The sequence below is a fragment of the Salvelinus alpinus genome, chromosome 3, assembly GCF_045679555.1.
Source record: "Salvelinus alpinus chromosome 3, SLU_Salpinus.1, whole genome shotgun sequence".
NCBI lineage: Eukaryota > Metazoa > Chordata > Actinopteri > Salmoniformes > Salmonidae > Salvelinus > Salvelinus alpinus.
Window position 1 is genome coordinate 71,921,053 of NC_092088.1, and position 15,204 is coordinate 71,936,256.

At 42.6% G+C, this 15,204-nt stretch overlaps 1 protein-coding gene across 7 annotated transcripts in view; it reads right to left on the reverse strand.

The window, feature by feature from the left end:
• Window positions 1-15,204, reverse strand: part of LOC139571249 (glycine N-acyltransferase-like protein 3) — a 29,358-nt gene extending 14,154 nt beyond the window's left edge. Inside the window, exons 1-2 of one of the 7 annotated variants that reach the window (XM_071393928.1) lie at window positions 15,047-15,204; window positions 12,720-12,842 (exon numbers count right to left, since the gene is read on the reverse strand). In XM_071393928.1, the coding sequence (XP_071250029.1) occupies window positions 12,720-12,842; window positions 15,047-15,160 (237 nt within the window). In that variant the 5' untranslated portion in view covers window positions 15,161-15,204. The remainder of the gene's footprint in view (window positions 1-12,719; window positions 12,843-15,046) is intronic. The other 6 variants (XM_071393925.1, XM_071393926.1, XM_071393922.1 and 3 more) reach the window with 6 other exon arrangements.

Below are 15,204 nucleotides of genomic sequence, written 5' to 3' on the forward strand. Positions count from 1 at the left end.
CCGAAGTCGAGGATCGGTAGGATAGTCAGTTTTACTAGGGTAAGTTTGGCGGCGTGAGTGAAGGAGGCTTTGTTGCGGAATAGAAAGCCGATTCTTGATTTGATTTTGGATTGGAGATGTTTGATATGAGTCTGGAAGGAGAGTTTGCAGTCTAGCCAGACACCTAGGTACTTATAGATGTCCACATATTCTAGGTCGGAACCGTCCAGGGTGGTGATGCTAGTCGGGCGTGCGGGTGCAGGCAGCGAACGGTTGAAAAGCATGCATTTGGTTTTACTAGCGTTTAAGAGCAGTTGGAGGCCACGGAAGGAGTGTTGTATGGCATTGAAGCTCGTTTGGAGGTTAGATAGCACAGTGTCCAAGGAAGGGCCGGAAGTATATAGAATGGTGTCGTCTGCGTAGAGGTGGATCAGGGAATCGCCCGCAGCAAGAGCAACATCATTGATGTACAGTAATCCCTTGTTTATCGCGGGGGTTACGTTCCGAAAATGACCCGCGATAAGTGAAATCCGCGAAATAGAAAACTTTTTTTTTTTTTACAATTAGCAACTATTACATGTATACAAATACAGTGACTCACGTGTAGGCCGTTTCGTCGACATTATGGGTTTAGGAGATGTTCGAAATTACAAGATAATTTGGCCAACTTAATGTAAATTTGCCAAGCTGTTTTATGTACGTACACATAACTGCACGAGACGACAAAATGATAGCACAATTCGTAGCATGTTTTGATACAAGAAGCGGGAGTGAGTTTTTAGCGAATCAGAATGCAGAGCACAATGCACCAAAAAAAAAAAAAAAATGCATTATGAAAATCCGCGAAATAGCGAATCCGCGATAAGTGAACCGCGAAGTGGCGAGGGATCACTGTATACAGAGAAAAGAGTCGGCCCGAGAATTGAACCCTGTGGTACCCCCATAGAGACTGCCAGAGGACCGGACAACATGCCCTCCGATTTGACACACTGAACTCTGTCTGCAAAGTAGTTGGTGAACCAGGCAAGGCAGTCATTAGAAAAACCGAGGCTACTGAGTCTGCCGATAAGAATATGGTGATTGACAGAGTCGAAAGCCTTGGCCAGGTCGATGAAGACGGCTGCACAGTAATGTCTTTTATCGATGGCGGTTATGATATCGTTTAGTACCTTGAGCGTGGCTGAGGTGCACCCATGACCGGCTCGGAAACCGGATTGCACAGCGGAGAAGGTACGGTGGGATTCGAGATGGTCAGTGATCTGTTTGTTGACTTGGCTTTCGAAGACCTTAGATAGGCAGGGCAGGATGGATATAGGTCTGTAACAGTTTGGGTCCAGGGTGTCTCCCCCTTTGAAGAGGGGGATGACCGCGGCAGCTTTCCAATCCTTGGGGACCTCAGATGATACGAAGGAGAGGTTGAACAGGCTGGTGATAGGGGGTGCGACAATGGCGGCGGACAGTTTCAGAAATAGGGGGTCCAGATTGTCAAGCCCAGCTGATTTGTATGGGTCCAGGTTTTTCAGCTCTTTCAGAACATCTGCTATCTGGATTTGGGTAAAGGAGAAGCTGGGGAGGCTTGGGCGAGTAGCAGCGGGGGGGGCGGGGCTGTTGGCCAAGGTTGGAGTCGCCAGGAGGAAGGCATGGCCAGCCATTGAGAAATGCTTGTTGAAGTCTTCGATTATCACGGATTTATCGGTGGTGACCGTGTTACCTAGCCTCAGTGCAGTGGGCAGCTGGGAGGAGGTGCTCTTGTTCTCCATGGACTTTACAGTATCCCAGAACTTTTTGGAGTTAGAGCTACAGGATGCAAATTTCTGCTTGAAAAAGCTGGCCTTTGCTTTCCTGACTGACTGCGTGTATTGGTTCCTGACTTCCCTGAACAGTTGCATATCGCGGGGGCTCTTCGATGCTATTGCAGTTCGCCACAGGATGTTTTTGTGCTGGTCGAGGGCAGTCAGGTCTGGAGTGAACCAAGGGCTATATCTGTTCTTGGTTCTGCATTTTTTGAACGGAGCATGCTTGTCTAATATGGTGAGGAAGTAACATTTAAAGAATGACCAGGCATCCTCAACTGACGGGATGAGGTCAATATCCTTCCAGGGTACCCGGGCCAGGTCGATTAGAAAGGCCTGCTCGCAGAAGTGTTTTAGGGAGCGTTTGACAGTGATGAGGGGTGGTCGTTTGACCGCGGACCCGTGGCGGATACAGGCAATGAGGCAGTGATCGCTGAGATCTTGATTAAAGACAGCAGAGGTGTATTTGGAGGGCAGGTTGGTCAGGATAATGTCTATTAGGGTGCCCATGTTTACGGATTTAGGGTTGTACCTGGTGGGTTCCTTGATGATTTGTGTGAGATTGAGGGCATCAAGCTTGGATTGTAGGACTGCCGGGGTGTTAAGCATATCCCAGTTTAGGTCACCTAACAGAACAAACTCTGAAGCTAGATGGGGAGCGATCAATTCACAGATGGTGTCCAGGGCACAGCTGGGAGCTGAGGGGGGTCGGTAGCAGGCGGCAACAGTGAGAGACTTATTTCTGGAGAGATTAATTTTTAAAATTAGAAGTTCGAACTGTTTGGGCATAGACCTGGAAAGTATGACAGAACTTTGCAGGCTATCTCTGCAGTAGATTGCAACTCCTCCCCCTTTGGCAGTTCTATCTTGACGGAAAGTGTTATAGTTGGGTATGGAAATCTCAGAATTTTTGGTGGCCTTCCTAAGCCAGGATTCGGACACGGCAAGGACATCAGGGTTGGCAGAGTGTGCTAAAGCGGTGAGTAAGGCAAACTTAGGGAGGAGGCTTCTGATGTTGACATGCATGAGGCCAAGGCTTTTTCGATCACAGAAGTCAACAAATGAGGGTGACTGGGGACATGCAGGGCCTGGGTTTACCTCCACATCACCCGAGGAACAGAGGAGTAGTAGGATGAGGGTGCGGCTAAAGGCTATCAAAACTGGTCGCCTAGAGCGTTGGGGACAAAGAATAAAAGGAGCAGATTTATGGGCGTGGTAGAATAGATTCTGGGCATAATGTGCAGACAGGGGTATGGAGGGGCGCGGGTACAGCGGAGGCAAGCCCAGGCACTGGGTGATGATAAGAGAGGTTGTATCTCTGGACATGCTGGTCTCAATGGGTGAGGTCACCGCATGTGTGGGGGGTGGGACAAAGGAGGTAACAGAGGTACGGAGAGTGGAACTACAGGGTCCATTGCAAACCAAAACAATGATAATGATAACTAGCCTGAACAACAGTATGCAAGGCATATTGATATATGAGAGAGACATACAATAAGGCATAAAGTGATTGCAGGTCTTGATTGGGAGAGCTAGCTAAAACAACAGGTAAGATAACAGCAGCAATAACAGGGTGCTAGTCTAACACAGCAACAACAGGTAAAAATGGCGACGACTAGGCAGAGAGGGTCGGATTAACTACACTCAGATCCTGAGTTAAAGCACAGAGCCGACAGATAAAACACAAATAAACAGAATGGAGTACCGTGAATTAATGGACAGTCAAGCATGCATCAGCTATGTAGCCAAGTGATCATAGTGTCCAGGGGGCAGCCGTAGATGGAGCAGGGAGGCCTCCACTAAGCTAGCACGCGGCGTTTAAAGTTAGTAGCCCGGGGGGTGGTCTGCTCAGACGGAGGGGGTCTGCTCAGACGTGGTCGTGTCGACAGAGAATCCAAGCCGGATGGCGAAAGAGAGGTTGTGAATTGTAGAATTGTGTTTACTAACTGGTGCTAGCTTCGTGGCAGTGGCGCTAGCTGCGCTAGCTGCAAGCTAGCTGTGAGGATCAGAAGTAGTGGCTCAGGGATTACGGCAGGAATCCGGCGTTGTTGTCGAGAGACAGTCCGATGCTGGTAAATTGGTGAGTAATATCCAGGCTAATAACAGGGCTGGTGTCTGTGCAGAAGGTAAAAGCTACTAGCAGCGGCAAAAAAATGGCTAAATTAGCTTGTAGCTGATTTAGACCAGTTGTGATGGATTGGCAGGGCTCTGTGTCGGCAAAAAAAAAAAGGTCCAGTCCAATTGGCAAAAGAGGTATTGTAGCCCAAGAATTCGCTGGTAGACCTCTTCGGCTAGCCGGCAGATGGGCCTAGCTCGAGGCTAGCTCAAGGCTAACTGGTGCTTGCTTCGGGACAGAGGTGTTAGCCAGTAGTAGCCACTCGGTTGCAGCTAGCTAGCTGTGATGATACGGTGTAATTGTCCAGAGCTTGCGTCAGGAATCCGGTGATGTGGTAGAGAAAAAGCAGTCCTATATGCTCTGGGTTGATATCGCGCTTGCAGACTGGCAGGTATTGGCCCGGTATTGAAGCTGGCAGTGTCCGAGTTGAGGGTGAAGACCGCAGCAGTGGCTAACTGACTACTAGCTAGTAGCTAGTTATCTGGCTAGCTTCTGATTGGGGTTACGGTTCTAAAGTATAAAAAAATAGCAGGTCCGTACCACATTGGGTGAGGCGGAAAGTAGGAATGTATATTCAGTTCCTAGATGGAAAGTGAAATTAAAATATATACGAAATGTATACAAAAAATACGAAGACTATTTACACGGGACAAGACAAGACAAAGACACGTCCTACTGCTACGCCATCTTGGATAACCCTTGGCATTGAGTAATGATGAGAAAGATATAGTCTCTAGAGATGTATAAACCAGGTGATGTCATCGCATATGTGGGAGGTGGAACAACATGGTTGGTTAAGGCATATTGAGCAGGACTATAGGCTCTACAGTAAAATAAGACAGTACTCACTAACCAGGACAGTAATGGACAAGGCATATTGATATTAGGGAGAGGCATGCGTAGCCAAGTGATCGTATGGGTCCAGTGAGTGGTTGGGCTGGCTGGGGACACGGCGATTCAGACAGTTAGTAGGCCGGGGCTAGCAAGCTAGCAGTTAGCAGGCCGGGGCTAGCGAGCTAGCATAAGGGCCTTAGAGGGACGTCGCGATGGGGGAAAGTCTGTTTTTGCCTCCTCGTGCGGTGACGTCGATAGACCAGTCGTGGAATTAGTAGCGTTCCAAGTAGCAGAGGGATCCAAGTCCAATTGGCAAAATGGGTATAGTGGTCCAAGAAACTGGCTGATAGTTCAGCTAACAGTCCAATATGCTCTAGATAGCTAGCAGGCCGTGGTTAGCAGAATGGGCCTTCAGGGGACGGCGCGCCTGAGGGGCCTGTTGGGATCCTCGGACAGATTATGTTGGTATTCCAGTCGTGAAGGATCGGCGGGGTTCCGTGCCCCGTATCGGCAGTAGAAGGGGTCCGGATATTGTAGCCGAGGAGTGGGCTTCAGGAGTAGCCCAGGAGCCCTAGCCGAGAGATGGGTCTAGCATGGGCTAGCTCCAGGCTAGTTGGTGCTTGCTCCGGGACGGAAACGTTAGCCAGGAGTAGTCAACCCGGGTTGCGGTTATCTAGCTGCCATGATCCAGATGAAAGGGTTCAGAGTTTGCGGTAGGAATCCAGGGATATGGAGAGAAAAATAGATCCGTATGCTCTGGTTTGAAACGCATTGTACGAACTGGCGAGAGCTTTCCGAGCTAAAGGTTAGCTGATGACCGCTAGCAGTGGTTAGCTGACTGATAGCTGATAGCTGGTAGCTAGTTAGCTAGCTGGGCTGCTGAATATGGCGGCGAGTATACAGACGAGATTTTAGCTTGCTCCGAGTAACCTTAACTTTTATCCCTCCTAAACTTACTTAAATATAACAGAACTTGGCTTATAGTTAACACAATAGAGAACAACGCTTAGTTGACCGTTATTTGATCAGAAATTTTGAGAAATGGCAGAAAAGAATGTGCGAAGGGAGGAGAAGGCAGTTGCTAGCTGAGCACTCATACATTGGAGAAAACCTGACTCCTCAGGAGAAGAAATGGAGGAATCTGGACATTCGGTTGATTCTGAAAATCCAGTCAATAGTCCCGCACCCAAAAAGACACAGAAAGAATTGTCTTTGCGCGAACTACAGGTCAACATAATCGATGCTGTCTCTGCAAAGATAAACGAAAGAGCCGATGGTCTGGAGAAAAGGATACGCGAAAACACATCAAAAATTGTTGACCTCGAGACCTCTCTGAATCATGCATACAAGAGTATCGAAGAGCTTAAACTTGCAAACACTGCTACTTCTGAGAAATGCACTGCACAGGAGAAGACCGACATGCAAGAGCGCTTATCTGTCGGAAAGATATCAGTTTGTCTCTGTGAATGGTTTGTCCTCTGACAAATCAACTGTAAATTTAGGTGTTCTTCAAGGTTCCGTTTTAGGACCACTATTGTTTTCACTATATATTTTACCTCTTGGGGATGTCATTCGAAAACATAATGTTAACTTTCACTGCTATGTGGATGACACACAGCTGTTTATTTCAATGAAACATGGTGAAGCCCCAAAATGGCCCTCGCTAGAAGCCTGTGTTTCAGACATAAGGAAGTGGATGGCTGCAAACTTTCTACTTTTAAACTCAGACAAAACAGAGATGCTTGTTCTAGGTCCCAAGAAACAAAGAGATCTTCTGTTGAATCTGACAATTAATCTTGATGGTTGTACAGTCGTCTCAAATAAAACTGTGAAGGACCTCGGCGTTACTCTGGACCCTGATCTCTCTTTTGACGAACATATCAAGACTGTTTCAAGGACAGCTTTTTTCCATCTACGTAACATTGCAAAAATCAAAAACCTTCTGTCCAAAAATTATGCCGAAAAATTTATCCATGCTTTTGTTACTTCTAGGTTAGACTACTGCAATGCTCTACTTTCCGGGTACCCGGATAAAGCACTAAATAAACTTCAGTTAGTGCTAAATACGTCTGCTAGAATCCTGAATAGAACCAAAAAATGTGATCATATTACTCCAGTGCTAGCCTCCCTACACTGGCTTCCTGTTAAGGCAAGGACTGATTTCAAGGTTTTACTGCTAACCTACAAAGCATTACATGGGCTTGCTCCTACCTATCTTTCCGATTTGGTCCTGCCGTACATACCTACGCTACGGTCACTAGACGCAGGCCTCCTTATTGCCCCTAGAATTTCTAAGCAAACAGCTGGAGGCAGGGCTTTCTCCTATAGAGCTCCATTTTTATGGAACGGTCTGCATACCCATGTGACAGAAGCAGACTCGGTCTCAACCTTTAAGTCTTTATTGAAGACTCATCTCTTCAGTAGGTCATATGATTGAGTGTAGTCTGGCCCAGGAGTGTGAAGGTGAACGGAAAGGCTCTGGAACAACGAACCGCCCTTGCTGTCTCTGCCTGGCCGGTTCACCTCCACTGGGATTCTCTGCCTCTAACTCTATTACAGGGGCTGAGTCACTGGCTTACTGGTGCTCTTCCATGCCGTCCCTAGGAGGGGTGCGTCACTTGAGTGGGTTGAGTCACTGACGTGATCTTCCTGTCTGGGTTGGCGCCCCCCCTTGGGTTGTGCCGTGGTGGAGATCTTTGTGGGCTATACTCGGCCTTGTCTCAGGATGGTAAGTTGGTGGTTGAAGATATCCCTCTAGTGGTGTGGGGGCTGTGCTTTGGCAAAGTGGGTGGGGTTATATCCTGCCTGTTTGGCCCTGTCCGGGGGTATCATCGGATGGGGCCACAGTGTCTCCTGACCCTTCCTGTCTCAGCCTCCAGTATGTATGCTGCAGTAGTCTATGTGTCAGGGGGCTAGGGTCAGTCTGTTATATCTGGAGTACTTCTCCTGTCTTATCCGGTGTCCTGTGTGAATTTAAGTATGCTCTCTCTAATTCTCTCTTTCTTTCTCTCTCTCGGAGGACCTGAGCCCTAGAACCATGCCTCAGGACTACCTGGCATGATGACTCCTTGCTGTCCCCAGTCCACCTGGCCGTGCTGCTGCTCCAGTTTCAACTGTTCTGCCTGTGGCTATGGAACCCTGACCTGTTCACCGGACGTGCTACCTGTCCCAGACCTGCTGTTTTCAACTCTCTAGAGACAGCAGGAGCGGTAGAGATACTCTTAATGATCGGCTATGAAAAGCCAACTGACATTTACTCCTAAGGTGCTGACTTGTTGCACCCTCGACAACTACTGTGATTATTATTATTTGACCATGCTGGTAATTTATGAACATTTGAACATCTTGGCCATGTTCTGTTATAATCTCCACCCGGCACAGCCAAAAGAGGACTGGCCACCCCTCATAGCCTGGTTCCTCTCTAGGTTTCTTCCTAGGTTTTGGCCTTTCTAGGGAGTTTTTCCTAGCCACCGTGCTTCTACTCCTGCATTGCTTGCTGTTTGGGGTTTTAGGCTGGGTTTCTGTACAGCACTTTGAGATATCAGCTGATGTAAGAAGGGCTATATAAATACATTTGATTTGATTTATCGGAAGCAGAGCGATACCGGAGAAGGTGGGGGCTACGGCCTTACGGTGTAACCGAGGACCAGGATGAGAATGTGAAGCGCTTAGTAAGAGACATCTGTAACCGTGTGGCACCGAACTTCCCTGATGGATATATGGATATGGCTGTGGATGTTGCTCATCGTATTGGGAAGAAGCAAGATGCCATCGTCAGCCGCTCAATCATCACTCAGTTTGCTTTTCGCACAACGAGATGCAGTTTGGAAGAAAGCAAAGGAAAGCGCATTTCTGAAAGAGAGAAAATTTATATTTGGTGAGGACCTGACTGCAGCAGACAAGGCAGCAAAGGCAAAATTTTGGCCTCTTGTACAACAGGCCTGAAATCAAGGAAAGGGTGGATACTACAGGGGAATCAGAGCCTTTTGCGCCGACGGAAAATAAATATGACCGGGGTGATTTGTTCTGTTGGTAGGTTTACAAGGTAGCTCCTTCCCCACCGCAAACTGAGCGTTCTAGTTTTGAATTATGGTGCTCCTGTTTACAAGTTAAGACTTCTGTTAATACATATATGAAGCAACTTTTTATAGAGAGGGTAGAGTTAAGATTGCATAGGATTTTTATTTCTATTCTATAGATATGGACTTGAAGTTTATGTCAATCAATGCCAGGGGGACATGAAACCTGTTGAAGAGAAAAGCTTTTTTTTTTTTTTTTGAAAGGACTGCAATGCAGTCTTGTATTCGTTCAAGAAACACATTCATGCAAAGAGGACTATAATTATTGGAAAAATCAGTGGGGCAATGTCATTTTTTTGGCCCACGGGACTAATCATTCAGCTGGGGTTGCAATTTTAGCACACAATTTCAAAGGGACATTTTTGTTTACTCAAATGGACACCAATGGACATTGGCTAGTAGTGGTAATCAACCACATGGACAGATTATTTGTGTTGTGTAATGTATATGGATACTGTTCTAGTCCTCCAAATAACTTACTTCAAGAGGAAATTTAAGAAAGTCTTAAAAGTCTTTTGAGAAAATATCCATCCAGTCAGATTATAGTTGGTGGAGATTTTAATATGGTTTATTCTAATGAGACTGATAGATTGCCCCATAGGCCTAACATTGGTGTGAACAAGTTGGTGAATTTCTGCCAAAGCCTGGACTTAATTCACATATGGAGAGTTAACAGTCCTGGAGAGAAACAATACACATGGAGTAATAGAGATTGTTCTCTACAATCAAGAATTGATTTGTGGGTGATAACCTCTAGTCTTGAGCCCAACACTGTAGAGGTAAAAATACTGCCTGCAGTCCTGACAGATCATAAAGTCATATGGTTGACTGTAAGAATGTGCAGCGATGGTAAGAATGATGGTAAGAAATACTTGGGTGGTTATTGGAAATTAAATAACTCATTGTTATTGCATGATGATTTAAAAAATGTGATTAAGAATCTAATTTCTGTTTACTGGAGTTTAGCTACATCTAATGCAGAATTTGGGAAATATTGGGAACTGCTGAAATGTAAAATCCGCTCAGCCTGTATTACTGATGGAAAACGGGTTGCTTTAAGAAGGAGATGTGAGGTAGCTGAACTCTCTAAGACAATTGCGGATATTTCAGAGATTGAGCATCTTGATCTTAACGAGAAAGCTAAATTAAATGATTTACAGAATCAACTAGATACATTGTATGAGGAAAAGGCTAGAGGAGCTTTCATAAGATCCAGAAAACAATGGCTTGAAAAAGGTTAAAAGAACAGTTGATACTTTTTTAATTTGGAAAAGAGGAGAAGGGAACTCAACACACTTAAGGAAATTTAAGATTAATGGGGTTACCACTGAGGATAGAGAGTTGTTATCAGACTTTACCACTAAGTTTTATGAGAATCTTTACTCCTTAGATAACAATTTGGGTGACTAAGGATCTCCTTGATTCTATAGAGAATGTTAATTCGGTTAGTGAAGAATTCAATCGGTCTTGCTGTCAAGATTTATCCATTATGGACATCCAGTACGGGATTGCTCAGTTAAAAAATAACAAATCTCCAGGTTGTGATGGATTAACATCTGAATTTTACAAAACCTTCTCTGAAGAAATAGCACCATTTTTACTTGAAGCCTTTAAGGAGGTTTTAAAGAAGGGAGAACTAACTGCCTCTCTGAAGTAAGGGGTTATCACTCTTATACCTAAACCACACAAGGATCTCTTAAATATTGATAATTGGCGTCATATCACACTCCTAAATAACGACTACAAAATTATAGCCTTAATCTTTGCAAAAAGGTTAAAGTCTTGCTTGAATGATCTGATTGATGAATGTCAATCAGGGTTTATGAAAGGGTGCCATATATATAATAATCTGAGGCTGCTGTTAGACTTGGTTGAGTATTGTGATCTATTGGATGACTTCCCTGTTATCCTATTTTTGGATTTTCAGAAAGCATTTGATACAGTAAGTCACAATTTTATCTTTCATTGTCTTAAGCATTTGAAGTTTGGTCTTTTTTGTTGTTGATGCTATTAGAACCCTGTATAATGGTGGCAATAGCTGTATCAAACTCTGTCATGGAACATCTTCAAGGTATAACATTTACAAAGGAATACGACAAGGTTGTCCAAGTTTGTTCTAAAGGGAGCTGTCAATCCAGCAGATTGTAACATCTCTGAAAAAGATACTGTAACCTACCTCGGTGTAAAGATCACCAAAAATCTTAAGGCTGTGAATGATCTTAATTTGAACCAACAGGGTTTGTGATGGCGGTCTAAATGTCTTAGACTTCACTCTCTTCAATCAGATATCAAAATACACTGGATTAAAAGGTACATAAAAAATCCTCATAGTTTCTGGAATATTAAACCTCATTTTGTTTTTCAGAAGAGGGCTTCATTTTTTACTAGAATGTCCATATATTGTGGGTAAACTTCCTGTGAAACTGGCGGCTTTTCACAAGCAGGCTTTAATGTGCTGTTGTATAAACACAACTTTTCACCTCATAAATGTTTTATATGGAACAATGGGTCGATATTACATAGAAACAAGATGTTATTTTACTATAAATGGTTCTCGAAAAACATTTTCCTTGTCAGCCAATTAGTTAATATTAGTGGGAACCTATTTACACAGGGAGAATTTATGGAAAGATACAACTTTGAGGTTTCAAGCAAGGAATATGACACTGTTATTAAAGCTATACCTAGTGGGATAAAAACTTTACTTCAGAATAATGCATATTTTGGAATATCTCCGATTGTAAGCAATATCCAGGTGAATGGCATAGGTCTACTAGATACAAAATTCAACAATCGTTTATTAAGGGATATTTTCTACAGGAAGTCTATTCCCTCTGCGATATTTTGTTGGGCTTCATCGTTTGATGTAATCTGGCGCCGTGCTTGGCTCACTCCACACAAATTGGTGACCAATAAAGAAAAGGAGATCTCCTTAAAGATTATCCATAGATTCTATCCGTGTAATAGCTTGATTTCTAAATATATACCTGATGTTACCAGTGAATGCAGTTTTGTGAACTAGAAACTGATTCTATTGAACACTTATTCTGTCATTGTTTATATAGTGAATTGTTCTGGACTGATTAAAACTATATCTTGGCCTCAAATTGCATACAACCATTGACATTTCTAAGTTTGACATATTTTACTACACTGATTCCATAATTGAACGTGAGTATGTCATAAATCTCTTTATTTTATTAGGAAAATGTTTTTTACACAAATCAAAATTTATGAAGAAAAAGCCACTTTTCTAAAAAAAAAAATTTTTTATCTGATGTGGAATGCTATTTAGAGTCATTAAAATGTATACAAAACAAAATGTAAAAAAAATGTATTCACTACATGTCTGTATTTGAATTGATTTACTGTGGAATAGTTTATTTTAATTTTTCTAATTTCTTTGTGGAATCCCTCTGGCTGTTATGTTTATGTTTTGCATGTTACTGTTAATAAAAAATAAAAATAAACAATAACCCCCCCTAAAAAAAAATTTTTTTCAAGTTAGCTAGCTAGCTTCAGTTGACGTATTCCAGTTCGAAGGAAAATAGAAATACTTTAGGAAAAAAAAGAGTATTTTGAAGTTGAGGTTTAGGAAAAATATTAAAAAGAATGCGAAGAAAAAGTTATAAAAATATATATACATGGGACGAGACAAAACAAAGACAAAGACGTCTGACTGCTACTCCATCTTTGAAATCTTTAGGCAACATCTTATCCGACTTGCCACAACTAAAGTAATTTCCTCAAGGAAAAATAGTTATTCTGTTATAATATATAATAATGTAATCTATTCCAAAAAGCATAATCTTTGCATTATCAAATCACAATTTTTTAAAAGTGCATTTAAGCCTTAATAAACTTCACACAAAAAGTATAATTTAATAATAAAAATGAATATAATGCACACTATACTACCTTAATACCCACCTGCTGCGACTGAGGAAATAGCTCTTTCAGTTGGGTCTCAACAGTCTTCAGCTGCATTTCATTCAGTTGCTCCATGGTTGTTCCTCGTTCTGACACTTGCATGACTTGACACTAAACAAACGAACGACTGTACAATAGGCTAAATAGCCAAGGCGGGTAAATCATTACATTGCTTCCAGAATTTAATACGCAATAGTGAACACTTCATTTTTACTTCAACAAGTTTTACAACCTTCAGTACTTTACTTTCGGAGTTACGAGGGAGGGGAAATTGACTTCACATCGGCCACTATGAAAACATATATAAACTATGCATAAACTTAACAGAGCAGGCCGGGGTTTGAAAGTCAACGAGAGAAGTGAACGATTCTTCCTTAGTTGTTAATTTTCTCGAAAGCTAAAGGCACAACGTAGATTCGAGCCAATGACATAAGAAGTTGTACATGGTATTACTCCAACTTCGTGAAAGTGACAAACTGACACATTTTTATTTTCGTCAAAAGCAACTTTAAATCAAACGAGTGTCTGTGCATATGCGCAGTTTGGTGCAAGACGACCGTTAGACCCGATGACGTATTTGTACGCTTACATTTAGCAAGCCAACGTCGCCATGACATCTCCTACCAGCGTGATTGGGGATTTATATTGGAGAAACAGTTTTAGCCTGTCTTCATACTGTTGTAGTCCAAAAAAACAGAAATTAGTTACCTCTGGTTCTTTCAGCCATTCCTATGGGGAAAACGAGTCGGGAAAGAATTGGGTTTTGGGATAAACGCCGAAAATAAGGTCTGAGGTTAACACAGGCTTAGGATATTTTATACTGTAACGACCCTGGGTTTATAAGCGCGGAAATCGACTCTGCCGCTTGAGCATGCTTTTGAGCATGCTTTTGCGGCACAGTCGATAGCGCGCCGGACCTCGGGCTAGAAGGTCGAGGGTTCGAGACCTGCTCCCTGCCTGTTTCATTACATTGGTGTCGGAAGTGATCGGACCTTGCATCCACGACAGTGCGTGTGCTTGGCCGGTGAGCGCGTTCCTGTAAGACGTAGAGTCGCAAGCTAGCGCGAGGACGCGCTCTTTGAAAGGAGGGAGTAGTGTAACGACCCTGGGTTTATAAGCGCGGAAATCGACTCTGCCGCTTGAGCATGCTTTTGAGCATGCTTTTGCGGCACAGTCGATAGCGCGCCGGACCTCGGGCTAGAAGGTCGAGGGTTCGAGACCTGCTCCCTGCCTGTTTCATTACAATACGTTTTGTTCTATGAGATAATATCAGTCAGTTAACATGACCTTTATGTTTTCTGAAGCTTTTTATGTGCTTTTTTAAATGATTACATAAATGCTTCAAAATTCACAAAAAGTGACATACACTGATTAAGATTATCTCAGAACAAAACGTATAAGATCTGCTAAGCCTGTGTTAACCACAGACCTTATTTTCGGTGTTTATCCAAAAGCCCTACAAAAACTCCATTCATATTCCCATAGGCTTTGTCCAATGAACCATGGCAGAGTTAGTGCCTACAAAAAGACAGCATTACTTTCTCTACTTTCTCTCTATAAGAGTCCTGTCATGTATATTTTGTAAATTAACAATTATTAGGAAAATGTTTCTTACACAAATCAAAATTTATGAAGAAAAAGCCACTTTTCAAAAAAAATAAGTATCTCATGTGGAATGCTATTTAGAGTCATTAAAATGTATACAAAACAAAATGTCAAAAAAATGTATTCACTACATGGCTGTATTTGAATTGATATACTGTGGAATAGTTTATTTTTATTTTTTCTATTTTCTTTGTGGAATCCCTCTGGCTGTTATGTTTATGTTTTGCATGTTACTGTTAATAAAAATAAAATAAAAAAGTTAGCTAGCTAGCTTCAGTTGAGGTATTCCAGTTCGAAGGAAAATATAAATACTTTAGGGAAAAAAACAGATCCACGCCACATTGGGTGAGGCGGGTTGCAGGAGAGTATTTTGAAGTTGAGGTTTAGGAAAAATATTAAAAAGAATGCGAAGAAAAAGTTATAAAAATATATATACATGGGACGAGACAAAACAAAGACAAAGACGTCTGACTGCTACTCCATCTTTGAAATCTTTAGGCTACATCTTATCCGACTTGCCACAACTAAAGTAAGTTCCTCAAGGAAAAATAGTTATTCTGTTATAATATATAATAATGTAATCTATTCCAAAAAGCATAATCTTTGCATTATCAAATCACAATTTTTTAAAAGTGCATTTAAGCCTTAATAAACTTCACACAAAAAGTATAATTTAATAATAAAAATGAATATAATGCACACTATACTACCTTAATACCCACCTGCTGCGACTGAGGAAATAGCTCTTTCAGTTGGGTCTCAACAGTCTTCAGCTGCATTTCATTCAGTTGCTCCATGGTTGTTCCTCGTTCTGACACTTGCATGACTTGACACTAAACAAACGAACGACTGTACAATAGGCTAAATA